Source organism: Erythrolamprus reginae, chromosome 1, assembly GCF_031021105.1.
Source record: "Erythrolamprus reginae isolate rEryReg1 chromosome 1, rEryReg1.hap1, whole genome shotgun sequence".
NCBI lineage: Eukaryota > Metazoa > Chordata > Lepidosauria > Squamata > Dipsadidae > Erythrolamprus > Erythrolamprus reginae.
In genome coordinates, this window is record NC_091950.1 from 282,175,514 (window position 1) to 282,193,124 (window position 17,611).

The 17,611-nt window shown below is 41.1% G+C and overlaps 1 protein-coding gene across 3 annotated transcripts in view; it reads left to right on the forward strand.

Moving 5' to 3' along the window:
• The window catches only part of TTK (TTK protein kinase), a 70,977-nt gene that overhangs the window by 28,933 nt on the left and 24,433 nt on the right, over positions 1-17,611 (forward strand). For all 3 annotated transcript variants that reach the window (XM_070733098.1, XM_070733097.1, XM_070733099.1), the window contains 9 exons: positions 956-1,052; positions 1,141-1,222; positions 1,329-1,426; positions 2,746-2,827; positions 5,175-5,271; positions 7,063-7,247; positions 9,052-9,218; positions 10,252-10,372; positions 14,032-14,124. In XM_070733098.1, coding sequence (XP_070589199.1) covers positions 956-1,052; positions 1,141-1,222; positions 1,329-1,426; positions 2,746-2,827; positions 5,175-5,271; positions 7,063-7,247; positions 9,052-9,218; positions 10,252-10,372; positions 14,032-14,124 — 1,022 coding nt within the window. The remainder of the gene's footprint in view (positions 1-955; positions 1,053-1,140; positions 1,223-1,328; positions 1,427-2,745; positions 2,828-5,174; positions 5,272-7,062; positions 7,248-9,051; positions 9,219-10,251; positions 10,373-14,031; positions 14,125-17,611) is intronic.

Sequence of the window (17,611 nt, forward strand, 5' to 3'; positions counted from 1 at the left end):
TAAACATGCCTGGGATAAACATATATCCATCCTAAGATAAAATACAGAAAATAGTATAAGGGCAGACTAGATGGATCATGAGGTCTTTTTCTGCTGTCAGTCTTCTATGTTTCTATGTCAGTTGTACTTTTTGCTAGATCATGGGATCCTTTTAGCATGCCTTAGACATCTCACGTCTCAACATAGGGCTGCCCTTGAAGACCACCCAGAATCTTCAACTTTACATTGTTTTTAGCATTTTATAAATTGACCAGAGTTATTGGGAGTTGGGCAGTGCATACATTTAATAAAAAATAATGATTTTCCTCATTTTCTGCATTATTCTGCATCATTTTAAAATTATTTTTATAAGGGGGAAGGAGCAAGAAGTATGGAAGCTTTGAAAGCCTGCTCCCAAGCACTGGATATTTTTATTTGTCTAGATGTTACCAAGTATTATATATGTGTTTTAGATTCTATACAAATGGGCATGCACATAACAATTCATTCCTGAGTTAAACCAAATGTGTATTTTGGGGGTATCATGCATCAGCCATGGAATGTAAGTGTGCCAAGATGCAATTGCTTTAAGGTGTTCCTGATAGATGCTATATGCCAGTCCCATAGGCACTTTGAAATATGTTTTGCCCTTTGAATCCCATCACTGCATAGGTCTAATAGGTAATATGAATTTTAGAAGAATGAAGATCATGTTGATGTATTTAGAGTGATCTATGTGTAATTATGAACCATGATGTGACATTAATTCAAATCCTAAAATGTTATTCAATATGCCTTATTTGCTAGAAAAAGATGGGTAAATTTCTTAAAGTTTTTCACCATGCTATGATAAAATATATTAAAACATGTATTCTGAAATATTGTGAATTTTATTATAATGTTTAAATGTACAGTATTCAGCAGAGATTGGATACAATATTTTAATTTTGCATCTTGATAAATTGCATATTTACAGGACCAAACTTGCACAATATAACTGGAAACTTGCAGAATAAGAAAAAAAATACTGATTTTAATGAAACCACTACCAGTATGCCCAGTGTTTTCCCAGGGTAAGTGGATTAAAATATTACACAATATTCTTTTTGTTCTAGCTTCAATCACCTTGATACAACTGCATGTCTTATGTTTTCATTTTAGAGAGAAAAATGATTCCTCGAAAGAGACTGAATTGGTTTTTGGTGGACGCAAACCATTAACACAATTAAATAAGTCTAATCAGGTAGAAAGCTTTATGTTTCTATAAATATTTCAACATATTCTTTATGTTTCTTTTATATTTATTTATTGATTCCATCTGATCAGTTCTATTGTATTTTATTATTTAGAAATGTATGTTTGGGAGAGTTCCTCTTCAGTTAACAAATGAAAGTGAGAGTGATGCAAATGAATCATTGAAGGTGGAAATTCCTACTGTTGCAAAGAGGTATGAAGCAATTAAATTGGCTATAGCAAAGGTTTTTGGGATTTTGACAGGTAGGATTATCCTGATGTAAGTTGACATTGAAAGGGCAGAGTCCACAGTATGTTGCCTTGGAAGGTAGTTTCCAGACTAGAGTTCCTACATTGTACAGAATAGCATGAACAATCTAGGTTGGATCTCTGATAAAATATGAGAAAACTAAGGCCAATAGTTTAATCTACAGAACTTCTCTGTCTTACTGTTACTTGAAAAGTCTTGTTTGGGCAGCAGAAGCCAAATATCGGTGGACCTTTCTGGTGATGGCCAGGCTACATGAAAGATTCAGTCTTGAACTGAAGTGCAAAGAGCATGAATTAAGGAATGAAACTTTTAAAAAAATGACTGGGTGATTTTAGACAGTTACTTTCTCTTAGCCCAATTCATCCCACAATGGATTGTGAGGGAAATGAGAAAGAAGAGTATAGGTATGTTCACCACTTTGAGTTGTAGATGAAACAAGGCAGAATTAACAATAATAATAAATAATCTTTATTTAGAATATCTGCAAAATGAGTTATATATGTGTTTGTGGAAGAAGAAGGATGTAATAGATTTACTTTTAATTTTCCTCTCACGCTTTCTATTTTTTTGGTTTACTATTTCTTACTCCCTTTTTGTAGCATGCATAACATTACTTATTCTAAAGGGGAATAATGTGATAGATATGAATGTAAGGGCAATTACCTTTTCTTTGGGATAATGTATCAGTGTTAAATGCTTATGGTGAGTAAGATAAAATATCAGAACAATTGGGTCTGGGGGTTTTTCTGTTTCTTCCCTACATATAGTAGACAGGGAAGGAGCAGGTAACTTTCCAGACCTCTGAATAGCTTTACAAAATTTGCTTAGATGTAATTAGGAAATTTTATTATATCTATTGAGACATAAAATATCTATAAACAATTGACAAATAGTAGCAAGTACAGTATATGTAACTCAAGGATAAGTAGCTTATGCAACTCTGGGGCACAAGCTGGTCATCTCTGTTACAGACTAATGTTCCAAAACACTAGTCTGTAATAGCATTTGCTTCTAAAAGACAATTTTGAATTAAGATTATGAAAGGGCAGAAAGGATTGTAAAGATAATTTTCACTGGAAAACGTCTGTTGAAGTTTTATTTTAAAATGTTTGAATTTATTTAACAAGAAAAAAGTGCCAAATTGAGACAGTTTGGATATCGTGTATGTGTATTACCAGTAGTTTGTTTTTATTGCTAATTTTTGGGTACTGTTGCTTATGTCTGGAACCTTGAAACTTAATTTTAACATTCTGGGAAACTAGGCAAACACCTAGGACTAATCTGATCCAGCTACTACAGCCTGAACCTAACCAAAGTGGTCCTTATCTTCACAGAGATTTGAAGGTAATAGATTACTCTGTTTCATGTCTGTTGTTATCGTTTATGAACTTGTAGTAGTAATAGTATTAGTAGTAGTAGTAAGACAAATGGAATTTGATTGTAAATTGTGGGGAACTGCATGTAAAAGTTACAGGTACAAATAAGAAACGGGGTAGGGGAGGCGGGGAGGCAGATATCAGATTTGTAATCCTAGAGGAAAAATCTGCTTCTTGATGTCCATTCTCTACCCAGTAACACAGGGAAAGGGTTATTGCTGCTGTCTCCTACACAGAATTATTTTGTGAGGAACTGTATCAAGAAGTTACATAATCCCCCCCCCCCCCCCCGACAGTACAACTGTTGTAAATACATACTAGTATTCAAACATCTGAGTTTTGATCATGTAACTATGGAGATTCTAAAAATGGTTGGGGTGAAAAACGGTCATAAATCTCTTTTTTATCAAAGTGTTATAATCTAAGGGGCTTAGATGTTTTGCCTATGTCATGGTCAGACCATTTTCTACTACGGCTTGACTTCAAGGCTCCAATCCTCCCCCGTAGGGAGGCAGAACTGACGAGGTAGTTCCGCCCCAGAACCCTGATGGACCCAGAGGGCTTTCAGAGGGCACTTTGGGTTTTACCAGATTCACTCGTACACAGTTTGGCAGAGTCTCTTGCCGTGGCCTGGAGCAGGGCTGCGACAGAGGCTCTTGACTGGACTGCGCCGTTGCGACCTCTCTGTGTCTCTAGACCCTGGAGAGCTCCTTGGTTCATCGAGGAACTCTGGGTGTTGAAATGCCAGAAGAGACGTCTAGAGAAGCGGTGGAGGAAAAGTAAATCTGAGTCTGATCGGACACTTGTAAGAGCTCATATTAAGACTTACAAAGTGGCGCTCAAGGCAGCAGGATGCACATACCATGCCACCTTGATTGCATCAGCAGAATCCCGCAGGGCCGCTCTGTTTAGGGTGACCTGCTCTCTTCTTAATCAGGGGGGAGTTGGGGAGCCCTTGCAGAGCAGTGCCGAGGATTTTAATACATTTTTCGCTGATAAAATCGCTCGGATTCGGACGGACCTTGACTCCGATTGGATAGCAGTGTTGGCTGACAACGAGTCAGTCAAGGTGACTGGGGCCCGTCCTTGTCCATCTTGTCTGGGAGGAGTTTGACATGGTGACATCTGATGAAGTGTACAAGGCCATTGGAACTGTGAGTTCCGCCACCTGTTTACTGGATCCATGTCCCTCTTGGCTGGTTTCGGCTAGCAGGGAGGTGACACGGAACTGGGTCCAGGAGATTGTCAATGCTTCTTTGAGGGGGGGTCCTTCCCGGCTCCCCACAAGAAGGCACTTGTGCACCCCCTCCTCAAGAAACTTTCCCTGAACCCAGCCGTATTTAATAACTATTGTCCAGTCTCCAACCTTCCCTTTGTAGGGAAGGTTGTCGAGAAGGTGGTGTCGTTCCAGCGGTCCTTGGAAGAAGCCGATTATCTAGGCCCTCAGCAGTCAAGATTCAGGCCCAGCTACAGCACGGAAACTGCTTTGGTCGCGCTGATGGATGATCTCTGGCGGGCCCAGGACAGGGATTTATCCTCTGTCCTGGTGCTTTTTGACCCTTCAGCGGCTTTTGATACCATCAAACATGGTATCCTTCTGCGCCAACTGGACGGGTTGGCACTGTTTTACGGTGGTTCTCCTACCTCTCTGGTCGGTCGCAGTCGGTGTTAGTGAGGGGTCAGAGGTCAACCTCTAGGTCTTTCCCTTGTGGGGCGCCTCAGGGGTTGGTCCTCTCTCCCCTGCTATTCAATATACATGAAACCGCTGGGTGAGATCATCCAAGTGCATGGGGTGAGGTATCATCAGTACGCTGATGGTACCCAGTTATACATCTCCACCCCATATCCAGAAGGCGAAGCAGTGTAAGTGATGTGTCGGTGCCTGCAGGCTGTTAGGGTCTGGATGGGTATCAACAGGTTCAAGCTCAACCCTGACAAGACGGAGTGGCTGTGGGTTCTGCCTCCCAAGGACACTTCCATCTGTCGGTCAATTACCCGGGGGGGGGGATTGCTGACCCCGAGTCAGTAATCTCTTGGTCTCATTCTGCATTGTTCAGCAGAATGAACAATGTTCGTTGAGTTCAGTTTTAAACTCAATAGGCCAGTGTTTGGTAGCTTGCACAGAGGAGAGCTTGGGAAACTGTTCTCTCGGCCTTAAATTCTCTTTGAAGGGTGCATCTGCTTAACATGGTTCAGACCCTCTTGATGTGCTGCACATTTTCATCTGTGGATTTGGGGCAAGTGGGAATAGGGAAAAGAGTGAGTGGTCATGCAGCCATTAATTGGAGCCTTATTTTTCTGCCTCTTATTTATAGCCTTTGTCCATTTTACACTCAGATGAAGAGAATTCAGAAGTTGGTACGACTCTAACATTAAAGGAGAAAAATGATCCCGTTTATGTAGAAAAAAAAGGTTTGTTTTAATGGATGTGGAATTACAATAATTTTATTTTTATAATTTATTAGCATTGTTCAGTCAGTGCTCTGGGTTCAAAAGCAACAAGGTGGGATTTCAATGCATCTGTGGAGTGAACAGCTTTTGTAAAGATGCAGCTGCTTTAAAGAATTTGAAAGATGCTTCTTAACTGCCTCCATATGCTCTAAAAGTAACTTTTCCCCTTTGAATTCAAGGAACTGCAAAGACTTATGATTTATACCTTGAATATTGTGTGACAAATTTGATTTTGCATTTTGTATTAAAAATCGAATTCTGACAAGGAAGCAATGTTCTGTGCTGGTTTAAGATATACTTTCTATGGGCAATTAAGTTGGCATGTATACATTTCTATGCTCAAATAGAGAGCATAGAAATAGACATAGCACAGTCTTGTATATGAATTATAGAAAGAGGAAAAAAGAGAAACCCACTGGTTGAGTCAAATCAAAATACAGTGATACCTTGTCTTACGAACCCCTCTTCATACGAACCTTTCGTGATACGAACTTGGTGTTTAAGATTTTTTTGCCTCTTCTTCCAAACTATTTTTACTTTACGAACCCAGCCGCCGCTGTTGGGATGCCCCGAAGCGCTGGGATTTCCCTGGGAATCTCCGCCTCCGGACTTCTGTTGTCAGCCAAAGCGCCCATTCTTGCATTGCTGGGATTTCCCTGAGGCTCCCCTCGCTGGGATTCCCTCCATTTTTGCCAGCACTGCTTTGAATCCCAGCAACAAACTCCCCCCTTCCAAACTGCATGAGGGAAATGAGCGCAGTGGGGTGGACAAAAATGGGAGGCAGGGACTCATGGAGCTCAAGAGAGGAGAAAGGTGTGGGGGAAACGAGCGCAGTGGGGTGGACAAAAATGGGAGGCAAATACTCATGGAGCTCAAGAGAGGAGAAAAGTGTGGGGGAGATGAGCACAGTGGGGTGGACAAAAACAGGAGGCAGGGACTCATGGAGCTCAAGAGAGGAGAAAGGTGTGGGGGAGATGAGCACAGTGGGGTAGACAAAAACGGGAGGCAAATACTCATGGAGCTCAAGAGAGGCTCTTTTCGCCTTGATTCGTTGGGACTGCCAACTCTTGCCACCTCTCGCTGTCCCTCCTCCCACTCCGTTCGCTTCAGTTTCGTCTGCCTGCCACTTTTTTAAAAAAGCTTTAATGTTTTGGATTTTCCTAATGGGCTTGCAGGCATTATTCGCTTTTACATTGATTCCTATGGGAAACATTGTTTCATCTTACAAACCTTTCTTCTTACGAACCTCATCACGGAATGAATTATGTTAGTAAGACGAGGTACCACTGTATAACAATATAGATTCTTACCGATTTCTTCAGAAACTACACGTAGCCCTTGACTTATAACCATTATTGGTAAGGAGGGTAGGCAGTGCACAGAAGAGAACCCCTGCAACAGGCTGCAGAAATGAAGCTGAGATCTTCCTGATCCTCTCATTTCCCTCTACAGAAGGGAAAGGAGAGGATCTGTTGTGTTGGGCTGGAGAAATAAAGCAGGGATTGCTAAGATCCTAGCTTCATTTCTGGCCGATGTTCTGTTGGAGCAAAATTCAAGGGCATTCATGAATTCCATTTTCTGTTTCAAATCTTTTTCAGCCATAGAAAACAATATGTAAATTGGCAAATGGATTACTTTTAAAAAGATTTTATTTTCTATATGATTTGTCCTTTCCTTGACTGACTGTTTTACTTAGATATTCAACTGGAATCTCTGTCATATTCATTTTAATAACTAGATTATTTGTTTCAGAAACTGAAATGCTGCAGGAGAAACCAAGAATAATAGAATCTGCCTGTCTGGAAGGACAACAGCAATCCCTTCTTTCTCTTGGAAGTTACCAAAAGGAGCAGGAACAGGAGCAGTTCAAATTAAATTGTCTTGCATCTAAAAATAAATGGTCCCACCTTGAAACACAGTATCAGAGAAACTCAGAGGTAAATCTGTTAATGCAAATTATTAATTTAGTCAATGTAAAAATTGATCTTGAGCTACCCATCTTTTGAGATTGTACATTTGCTGGAATTATAATATAGTAATGTTTTCTGTCTTTTTTATTTGACCCCATCTTTTCCTGTCCATGAAAAAAAACTCATTTCTTCTGTGAGGGTAGAGAATCTAGTGCAGTGATGGCAAATCTTTTTTTCCCGCTGGTGCCGTAAAAGTGTGCGTGTGTGCTCACTTCTATAATTCAATGCCTGGGGAGAGCGAAAGCAGCTTTCCCCACCCACCTGGAGGCCCTCTGGAGGCAGGATATGGCCTGTTTCCTAACTTCTGGTGGGCCCAGTAGGCTCGTGTTTCTTCCTCACCAGGTTCCAAAGCCTTCCCTGGAGCTGGGGGAAGGTAAAAACAACCTCCCCCATCTCCCTGGAGGCTCTCTGGAAGCCAAAAATGCCCTCCCAGAGCCTCTGTGTCAACCAAAAATCAGCTGGCCAGCACACACATGCACATTGGAGCTGAGCTAGGGCAACGTCTTGTGCCAGCAGATATGACTCCATGTGCCACTTGTGGCACCCGTAGGTTCACCATCACTGGTCTAGTGCCTGGGATCGTACTAATATAATTCCAGATATTTCATTTAATTCCCATCAGATTCCTTGTTAATTTGATATTCATCTTGACTTTATTTTAATTTATTATCTGATTATTGTGCACCTCCCCCAGAGTCATGATGATTAGTAAACCTGAATATTGTTTACAATGCTAGTAAACTTGAATATTGGTTAAGTTTCTACTCAAAATGGAGAAAAGGGGCACTTTTCAAACTGACATAAGCTTTCTAGATAGATAGCTTGGTTATTGCAGCCAAGCATTTGCAGCAGTGTCAGCAGAAAAATACAGTGATACGTCGTCTTACAAATCCCTCGTCATACAAACTTTTCGAGATACAAACCTGGGGTTTAAGATTTTTTTGCCTCTTCTTCCAAACTATTTTCACCTTACAAACCCAAACCGCCGCCACTGGGATGCCCCGCCTCCGGACTTCTGTAGCCAGCGAAGCGCCCATTTTTGCACGGCTGGGATTCCCCTGAGGCTCCCCTCCGTGGGAAACACCACCTCTGGACTTCCGTGTTTTTGCGATGCTGCAGGGAAATCCCAGCAGCGCAAAAATGGGCGCTTCGGCTGGCAAAAGGGGTGAGTTTTGGGCTTGCACGCATTAATCGCTTTTCCATTGATTCCTATGAGAAACATTGTTTCGTCTTACAAACATTTTACCTTACAAACCTCGTCCCGGAACCAATTAAGTTCGTAAGATGAGGTATCACTGTATAGCCAGAATGAAAATTATGCACACATTTTGATTAGATTTGCAAAACTGAAAGCGTAATTATTTGCATTCTCGGAAAACAATTCAAGTGGGCTGGCTTTGATTGCATATTACACAAATCCATGTTTATTTTAACCTTGTCAATTTAATCATCTAGAAAAACAAAATAAACCAGTGATTGCTTCCATCACCGGGGCTTTTCAGAAAAAGACTGGACAACCATTTTTCTGGGATGGAAAAAAGAGTTCTGTCTTGGGCAGGGGTTGGACTAGAAGATCTCCAAGTCCCTTTCCAGCCCCACGATTCTATGATTTCTCCAATGACTTGTTTTTCCCCTATAGTGTTAAGGTCGTAATATTCATTGTAGAGAGTAAGTAATATTATCCATTTCTGCTTCTATGAATCACTGGAAGTGGAAATATACTATGTTCCTCTTAAGAACCAATCATATAAAAGTCTTCCCCATTTTGCAGGGAAAAAACTCAAGTTTTGAACATGCTGCCTTTCCAGTTCCTAAAAGATGTTCACCATCAGAGCAAGTTTTGCGTACCATTTCACCAGAGGCTGTTTCAGAGAGAAAGAGTCAAGCTTTTGTGGGTGGAACACCTCGCAGCAACATGGTTCATGATTATGTGGCCTGGTAATTTCATTTGAGGCTCTTTTCTTTTTAACATTCAATTTTATTTATAGGTTATTTGAATTTGCTTTTGGACCGTTTAAGTCATCATAAAAAAACCAGACATGTGAATGAAGAGTTGAACTCACAAGCCATTGTCAGTAGCAATCTCTGCAGCCAAGAGGACATGTGGAGGACAAAGGTAGGGGCCAGCGAGTAGGCGGGACTACATTTGGAGTATAAGATGCACTTTTTCCCCCTCCTAAAGGAGACTGAAAATTTGGGTGCATCTTATACTCCAAATGTAGTCCCGCCTACTCGCTGGCCCCTACCTTTGTCCTCCACATGTCCTCTTGGCTGTAGAGATTGCTACTGACAATGGCTTGTGATTTTGGCCTCTACACATTGCATTTTCAGTCTCCAAACGCTCGTGTGGTGCCCAAAATGGCTACCCAGAAGAGCTGCTGCCTTCTCTTACCTCTTTTGCCTGCTTTAGTCACTGGAGCTCCCTCCAAGGATCAGCTGTGCTTTTGAAGCTGTTTTTCAGCCCAAACACAAGCTAAGCAATCTTCATGCTTTGCCTGCTTTTCTAATTGCTGCTCCCTATGACAAGCAACTATGGTATAGCCCCAATTATCCCCAACCTCAAAACCATCAAGTGAACTAATGTGCTGAAGCTGACCAGGCTAAGGGCTCGCCAAATGTATACCTGGTAGGCAGAATTCCGCCTCCCCTCCCCCCAAATTTTTGCCTCAAAAACTAAGGTGCATCTTATACTCTGGTGCATCTTATACTCCGAAAAATATGGTGTATGTTCTGAGAGATTCATGTGAATTTGAAAGTGAAAAAGTAATTCTGGAAATTTATTTCATGTTGACCTAACATATTTCTTAAAATATTGAAATGGCATATACTCCACAAAAGTCCAATAAAACAAAGTCTTAGTGCTTAGATGAAAAACCCCCCACCAGTTGTTCATTATTTGCCAGTGTATGATTGTTAGGAAATACAGTATTTTGTGCATGGATTATAATTATATTTTTTCTTCCTGCTTCAGTACTCCAGTTGTAAGAAATAATTTTCTTCCTATGGATAAGGCAACTACACCATACAACCAATTTTCATATTTGCAACATTGTACTCCAACAATTCCATTCCAACTACAGAGTGGATTACAGGTACCAGCTATTTCTAAATTGTATAAAATATTGCAAAAGAAGTGTTGGTTTCTAAATAACGTTTCATTCATTTGATCAAGAAGGAGTTAAGAATTTTGTTGGTAGTTCCATATTAACATTAATTCTTTTAAATTTAATTTTTATTGAAAATATTTTGTATAGAGTAAAACAATACAAATACAGAGAAAAACAATACAAACAATACAAAGAATAAGAAAGTAAGTTAGTGAATAAGCAAGAAAGAAAAGAAATATAAAAAGCAGCTCCCAATCTTCTTTATTACAATTATGAATGCAATAAAACAGTTATATTTTATTTTCTATCTGAATTCCTTCCTCCATATACTACCCTTTCTAACTGTCAAACCCATAAATCACAAATCCATTTGTTTTCTGTTTTGTCACTGAAAGATGTAATTGTTGTCTTTTCTCTAATCAAGTGAGTCAGTTTTGCCATCTCTGCAAATTTTGTCATTTTCACCAACCATTCCTCCATTGTGGGTATTTCAGAACCTTCCATCTTTGTCATATAACAATCATGATGCAGATGCCATGTACAAAAATTATGTTTCATATGCCTTTTCTAGTTGGGTATTCATTAGTCCCAACAAAAAAGTTTCTGGTTTTAATTGAATATTATTCTTTGTATCATTGTATGTATCTGAAACCATTTTTTTCCAGCTTTTTAGAAGTCCACAGGCATAATAAAACAACCCTTTATGTTTGCCACATTTCCAAAAGTTGGAAGCATCTTTCTACATTCTAGAAAGTTTTCTGGTGTCATACCAGTGGTATATCATTTTATAAAAAATATTTTTTACAATCACATATTTTTCTGACAGAAAAAAAAAAAAAATACACACAGAGCTCTGTTATAATAATCAAAAATTTATTTAGAGAAGGAAAAAAAGTAGACATAAAAAGTATGTCTAGCATCCAGATATGTATACATATATGGGATCGCAAATTAAAACCTGCGATACCTTACCAATGAGTACAATGATATATTTATAGTACTAAATATGACATTGACCGCCCTTTTCTTATTGACTGTATTTGGGCATATTATTCAAGGCCAACTTCCTATTTCTTCATGTTTCCTCAGAACCATCTATCTGTGTATTACCATGTTTCCCCAAAAATAAGACCAGGTCTTATATTTTTTGGACCGCCAAAAAAAAAGTACCAGGTCTTAATATCAAGGAGGCCTTATATTTTTTCCTATACCGGGAAGGGCAGGGGAGGCGAAATGCCCCTCCCGCTTAGCACCTCCATGGTCTCATTAAACAGTTGATCTATGTTCCTTTCAGAGCCTGAAAGTCCTCTGCAGAACAGCTGATCTGAGCCTGCATGTCTTCGCTAAACAGCTCCGCAAAACAATCAGCTGTTTAGCGAAGACATGCAGGCTCAGCTCTTCTGAGGAGGACGCTCAGGCTCTGTAAAGGGCAGCCACTCTGCTGATCTGAGTCTGCATGTCTTCTCTAAAGAGCACTTTCCTGCTGAGCCTTCAGCGTTGCAATCTTGGGATACGCTGAAGGCTTGGAAGGGAGCAGAGGTGAAATTCTGACAAGTTCTGGAGAACTGGTAGCGGAAATTTTGAGTAGTTTGGAGAACTGGCAAATATCACCTCTGGCTGGCTCCAGAGTGGGGTGGGAATGGAGATTTTGCAATATCCTTCCCCCTGCCGCGCCGAGCAAGCCATGCCCAGAGAACCGGTAGGGAAAAAATTTGAATTTAATTCTGTGGGGAGCCTTTTTGGCAATCAGGGAAATGGGTAGGGGGATTTTCCTGTCTGTCCTCATTTTCTTAAGCTCAGCACAGACTGAGAAAAGGAGTACAGGCAGGAAAACAGGTTCCACAGAGTTGGCCTTCTCCGGGTCCCGTCGACTAAACAATGCCATTTGGCGGGCCCCAGGGGAAGAGCCTTCTCTGTGGCGGCTCCGGCCCTCTGGAACCAATTCCCCCCAGAGATTAGAACTGCCCCCACCCTCCCTGTCTTTCGTAAACTACTCAAGACTCATTTATGCTGCCAGGCATGGGGGAGTTAAGATATTCCTTCCCCCTAGGCCATTACAAGTTATGCATGGTATGTTTGTTTGTGTGCATGTTTGGTTTTATTATAAGGGTTTTTAGTTGTTTTATTAATTGGATTGCTACATGCTGTTTTTATCATTGTTGTTAGCCGCCCCGAGTCTGCGGAGAGGGGCGGCATACAAATCCAATAAATAAAAATAAATAATAAATCCCCCTACCCATTTTCCTGCCAAGCCTTCAGCGTTGCAATCCTGGGATACACTGAAGGCTTGGGGGGGGGGAGTCTTATGGTAGAAGCAAAGTGCAGCCTCTCCCTTTCAAGCAGTCAAATGTCTGTGTGTGAGAGAGAGAAAGACAGAGAGAGAGAGAGAGAATGAGAAGCAATGGAGGGGAATAACAAGAATTGCAGGCAACGTTGTGGTTTCCTTTCCCCTGTTTCTCTGTCTCTGTCTTTCTCTCTCTCTCTCTCACACACACACACACAGAGACACACACACACATGTTGAGAAAAGGCAGAGAGCAGGCTACCAGGTAAGGAGACTGACCCTCATCTGCCTCCAGCTCAGCACCTGCTCAGGGTGGTGCCCCGAAGCCCGGCACCTATCTAGCTGACCCCCACTTGGTAAATGAAAGAAATGGGTTCCCTCGTAGTGCCTCCTCTCCCAGTGTTGGCAGCCAGGATCAGATCAGAGCCACTGCCAGCTGAGATCAGGCCAGACTTGGTGAGCTGGAAGCGCCGCGCATACACAGCCACCACCTGGAAAGAGAAGAGTGCTCTGGAGACCAAGCACTGAGCCTTGCCAGACTCGGAAATCAGGGATCTTGCAGGCATCCTGGCCACATAAAACCTGCCCAAATTCCCCGGGTTGTTTGCAACTCAAAGAAACTGTGCAGCTGTTCACCCCAAACTAAATGGGGTTGTATAGCAGAAAGCCATGTCCGAAGCAGATCTTTACAACAATTGTTGCGGCAGTTGTTAAACAAATGCAGCTGCCATTAAATTAACACCATGGTTGTTAAGTGACTTGTTCACTATGGGGCAGTTTTTGTCAGAAACTGGAAGTTAACATTTGTCATAAATCAAGGTCAGATGACCAGAAGGAGCTGCAAACACCATAAATGGGCTGGTTGCCAAGTATCCAAAATGCACTGTTGGGGGATGTTGGAACTTTGAAGCTGATTTTTTTTTGGGGGGGGGTGTTTCATCATAAGTTTGAATGCTTGCTAATTGACCGATCATAAGTCGAGAATTACCTGTATGTACTACAATCAGTCAGTCTAAAAGCTAACATAGTTTTTATTTATTTTGTTCCTTTCTAAAAAAAACCAGCTGGAAAATAGCACTTCTGAATCGCGAAGAGAGTCACAAAAAGTCTTGATTTTACCTTTTACAATTTCATAAAATAGTTTTGCTTATTGTACATCCACCCTTTGTTTTAAAAACAACAGCAACGAACAATTCATTATATATAATGTATACCATGCAACTCAGTGACTCTGGGTAAAACCAATAAAATATAAATGGTAAAAATAAAATAAAATACAGTAAATGCAATGAAGCCAGAGATTTCATTTGATTCTTTCTATGTACATTTCTTTTCACACTACAAACTTTTTTTTATTTAGGTTACAGCTTCTGTACCAGCAAATGAATGCATACTTGTTAAAGGAAAATTGTACTCTGTGTTAAAACAAATAGGCAGAGGAGGATCTAGTAAGGTAAGATAATATTGTAATATAAATTGGTTTGATTTGATGAAAGCTGTTATTTGTGAGAAATGGTTTGTTGCGAAAGATCATAAAGATCATTGTATCCTGTGAGCTGCCCTGAGTTTTCGGAGAAGAGCGGCATACAAATGTAATAAACAAACAAACAAACATACAATGCCTCCCTTTTACATTATATACTTTCTCAATTCTCAAATTCATCATGCAATTCAGTTAAAACCTCAGATTAATATAGAATGGTAAAGTGCAAAAGCTATTGAGTGAATTACAATCAATCAGAATTACACATAATGTACAAACTTGTCAGATCATTTAAATTTGATCATCAATATTCCCCCCCTTCCCATTTCCATATTCTAGTGCAGTGATGGCAAACCTATGGCATGGATGCCACAGGTGGCATGCGGAGCCATATCTGCTGGCACGCGAGCCAGCATTGCCCCAGCTCAGCTTCAATTCGTATATGTGTGCTGGCCAGCTGATCTTTGGCTTGCACAAAGACTTTGGGAGGGGATTTTTGGCTTTCAGACACCCTACGAGGGATGGGGAGGACGTTTTTAACCTACCCCGGCTCAAGGGAAGACTTTGAAGCCTGGGAAGGGCAAAACACGAGCCTATGGGCCCACGAGAAGTTGGTAAACAGGCTGTTTCTGGCCTCCAGAGGCCTCTGGGGGGTGTCATAAGCTGTTTTCACCCTCCCCAGACACTGAAATATAGGTGTGGGCACTCACACATGTGCAATAGCACGCCCGCACGCTCTTTCAGCACCCGAGCGAAAAAAGGTTTGCCATCACTGCCCTAGGGTGACTGGGCCCTGGAGATTGGCAAGCCCGGGTGGACAAATTCCTCTTAGTGCAGCATATTACACTCAGTTCAGTTATCAGGAGGAGCCCAGTCAATGTGCCAGCAGCTGTGATCTGTATTAGATAGACCCCATATTTGCCAGGAATTTTTTGAAAGCACCCCTATGACTATATGGGGCAATAGAAGAAATCACACGGCCCAAATCCTATATAATATTAACTGATGGGGGAAATGGCGGCAGCACATAGATCAACTGCGAGGCCATCATCGCACAGATTACTAAACACTCTCTAACAATGATTTCCCTACAGCTAAATCTACCCCTTGGGCGATGGAACACCTACCTGATGATCCACTGTACCTTCATATCAGGTCCTTGAACGGTTCCTAGAGAGTTTACCCTCCTCTGGCTCCAGGGAAGCCTTTGGAGCCTGCGGAGGGCAAAACATGAGCCTACTGGACTCACTAGAAGTTGGGAAACAGGCCGTTTCTAGCCTCCAGGGGGCCTCCGGGGGTGGGGGAAGCTGTTTTTGCCCTCCGCAGACATTGAATTATGGGTGTGGGCACTCACGCATGCGCAATATCATGCACACTTGTTCTTTTGGCATCTGAGGAAAAAAAGGTTCACCATCACTGTTCTAGTGGGGTGCCTCAGGGGTCGATCCTCTCCCCCCTGCTATTTAATATCTACATGAAACCGCTGGGTGAAATTATCCAAGAGCATGGGTATCATAAGCATCATAACTATTCTTGGTTCTAAAATATTCTGTGTTGGAAAAGATACTTGTTTCATGTCTATAACTGAAAATATATTTTTATATTTGGTTACATACTTCCAACCGCAGAGTAGACAGTTCTAGCAGCTCATATATTTTCCTTGAAAAAATGACTTTTGTTTTATCAGTAAAACTTCCAAATTTGACCATTATCAGGGTTCCAAGTAAATACCCCCAATGAAAGAAAACTCTGAGGCTTGAGTTTCTTCAAAGTTCTATTTTACTAGAGATGTCATATTGGCACATCTTGGAAAACCCAAATCTGAAAGCTTCCAGTTTTTCACACTCAAAAGCAAGTTCAAATCCCTGCTCCAGCACCCAGAGGTCCATCACATGGCCCAATCAATGCACTGTCTCAACTGGAGATGCCTCCCAGGTGCAGTGCAGAGTGACCTTGACCCTTGGAGAAAGGAATGATATTTTGACTATATTTCTTCACTCACAAAATCACCCCCTCCCAGTTTCCCACAGCACTAAATGTGGTAGGGCTGAAGATCCAATGCCCAAGATGGCTTTCAGGCCTGACAACTATAACATAATGACCATAACACTTGATGTAATCCTGAAACTGCAATCCTGTGTATGCAAGGCTAATAATCTACGTTATTTCAGTGGCTGAGATTCCTGTATACATATTTCTACCATCAAACCCATGCATAGTGCTATTTATCTATCCCTCCCACTCCTTAATAGCCTACCCCACTGGTTTCTGTACCAGATGGAACATCTGGACAGCCTTCAAAGCTAGCTTATTTGGAACACATCATATGGAACACATCCAATTAAGAGTTTATTAGAGGCTTCCGGTTTGGTGGAGATCGCGGCGAGACGTGTCTGGCAGGGCTCTGCCAGGCGAATCTCTTCTACCCCCTCCGAAGGTCGCATTTGCGATCGGATCGGGCCCGGATGGCCCGATCCATGAACAGGGGGCTCTCCTCTGCCCGAGGACCCATCGCCAGGACTCCAGAGGCAGCGGTTCGCCCCGCAGCTTCGGAGACGGGAGAACCGCTCCTCTTTGCTTAAGAGGACCGGCCAGCGCTTTCTCCCCTCACTCAGCGGGAAGAATAAAAGCAAAGAAGTGAAAGTAAAAATATCTACATCTACATAGAAAAAGAATATACCAGAGAAAGGACTTAAGGTAAAAATCTCCATTGTGTTTCGTTTTTAAGTCAGAAGATCGTAAAACTTTTAAGTAAAAGTTTTTTTTTTCCAGGGCGAAAGTGAAAGTTTTTTCTTGTTTAAACTCATCCGCAAATAACAGCCGGACCTAATTTTTTCTCTTTACTTTTACTTTTCCATTTTGAACGTGAACTTGGGAATCTACAAAATAATTTTCTGACTTTATGCTTTAACAAAATAGTTTAAATTTGACATGACTATTTAGAAAATTTTAACTGCTAAAGGAAATTTCTAGTGATGATCAGAATTTGTTCTTGATAGACTTTTAAAATCATAATCTTCTGGACTTAATTTTTCAAGCGGAGGAACACAGTCTTGCTGCCTTTTTTTTCTTGCTGCCTATTTTCACAACATGAATAACTTAATAATCATGAATTAAATGGAATCTAGAAGAGATTGAAATCACTTCTTTCTTGGATTACTTATTGTTGGATTAACCTATTTGGAATACTTGCTGAGCCTTTTGGACTATTTGCTGACACCTTTTGGATTATTTGCTGAGAACTCTTGGTTTAACATCTGCCTGCTGCACGAAAATTAACTTGACTCCATCTTGGGATCTCTTTCTTTGTTCTTTGTTCCTGTTTTGAATTTGGAAAATAAACTGACTCCATCTTGAACACAAGCAAGCTTTGGAATTGCTTTACTCCTTGAATTTTGAATTGAAATCAAATATAACTTTACCCTTTGAGATTTGGATTTTCATTTCTACTTCCTAG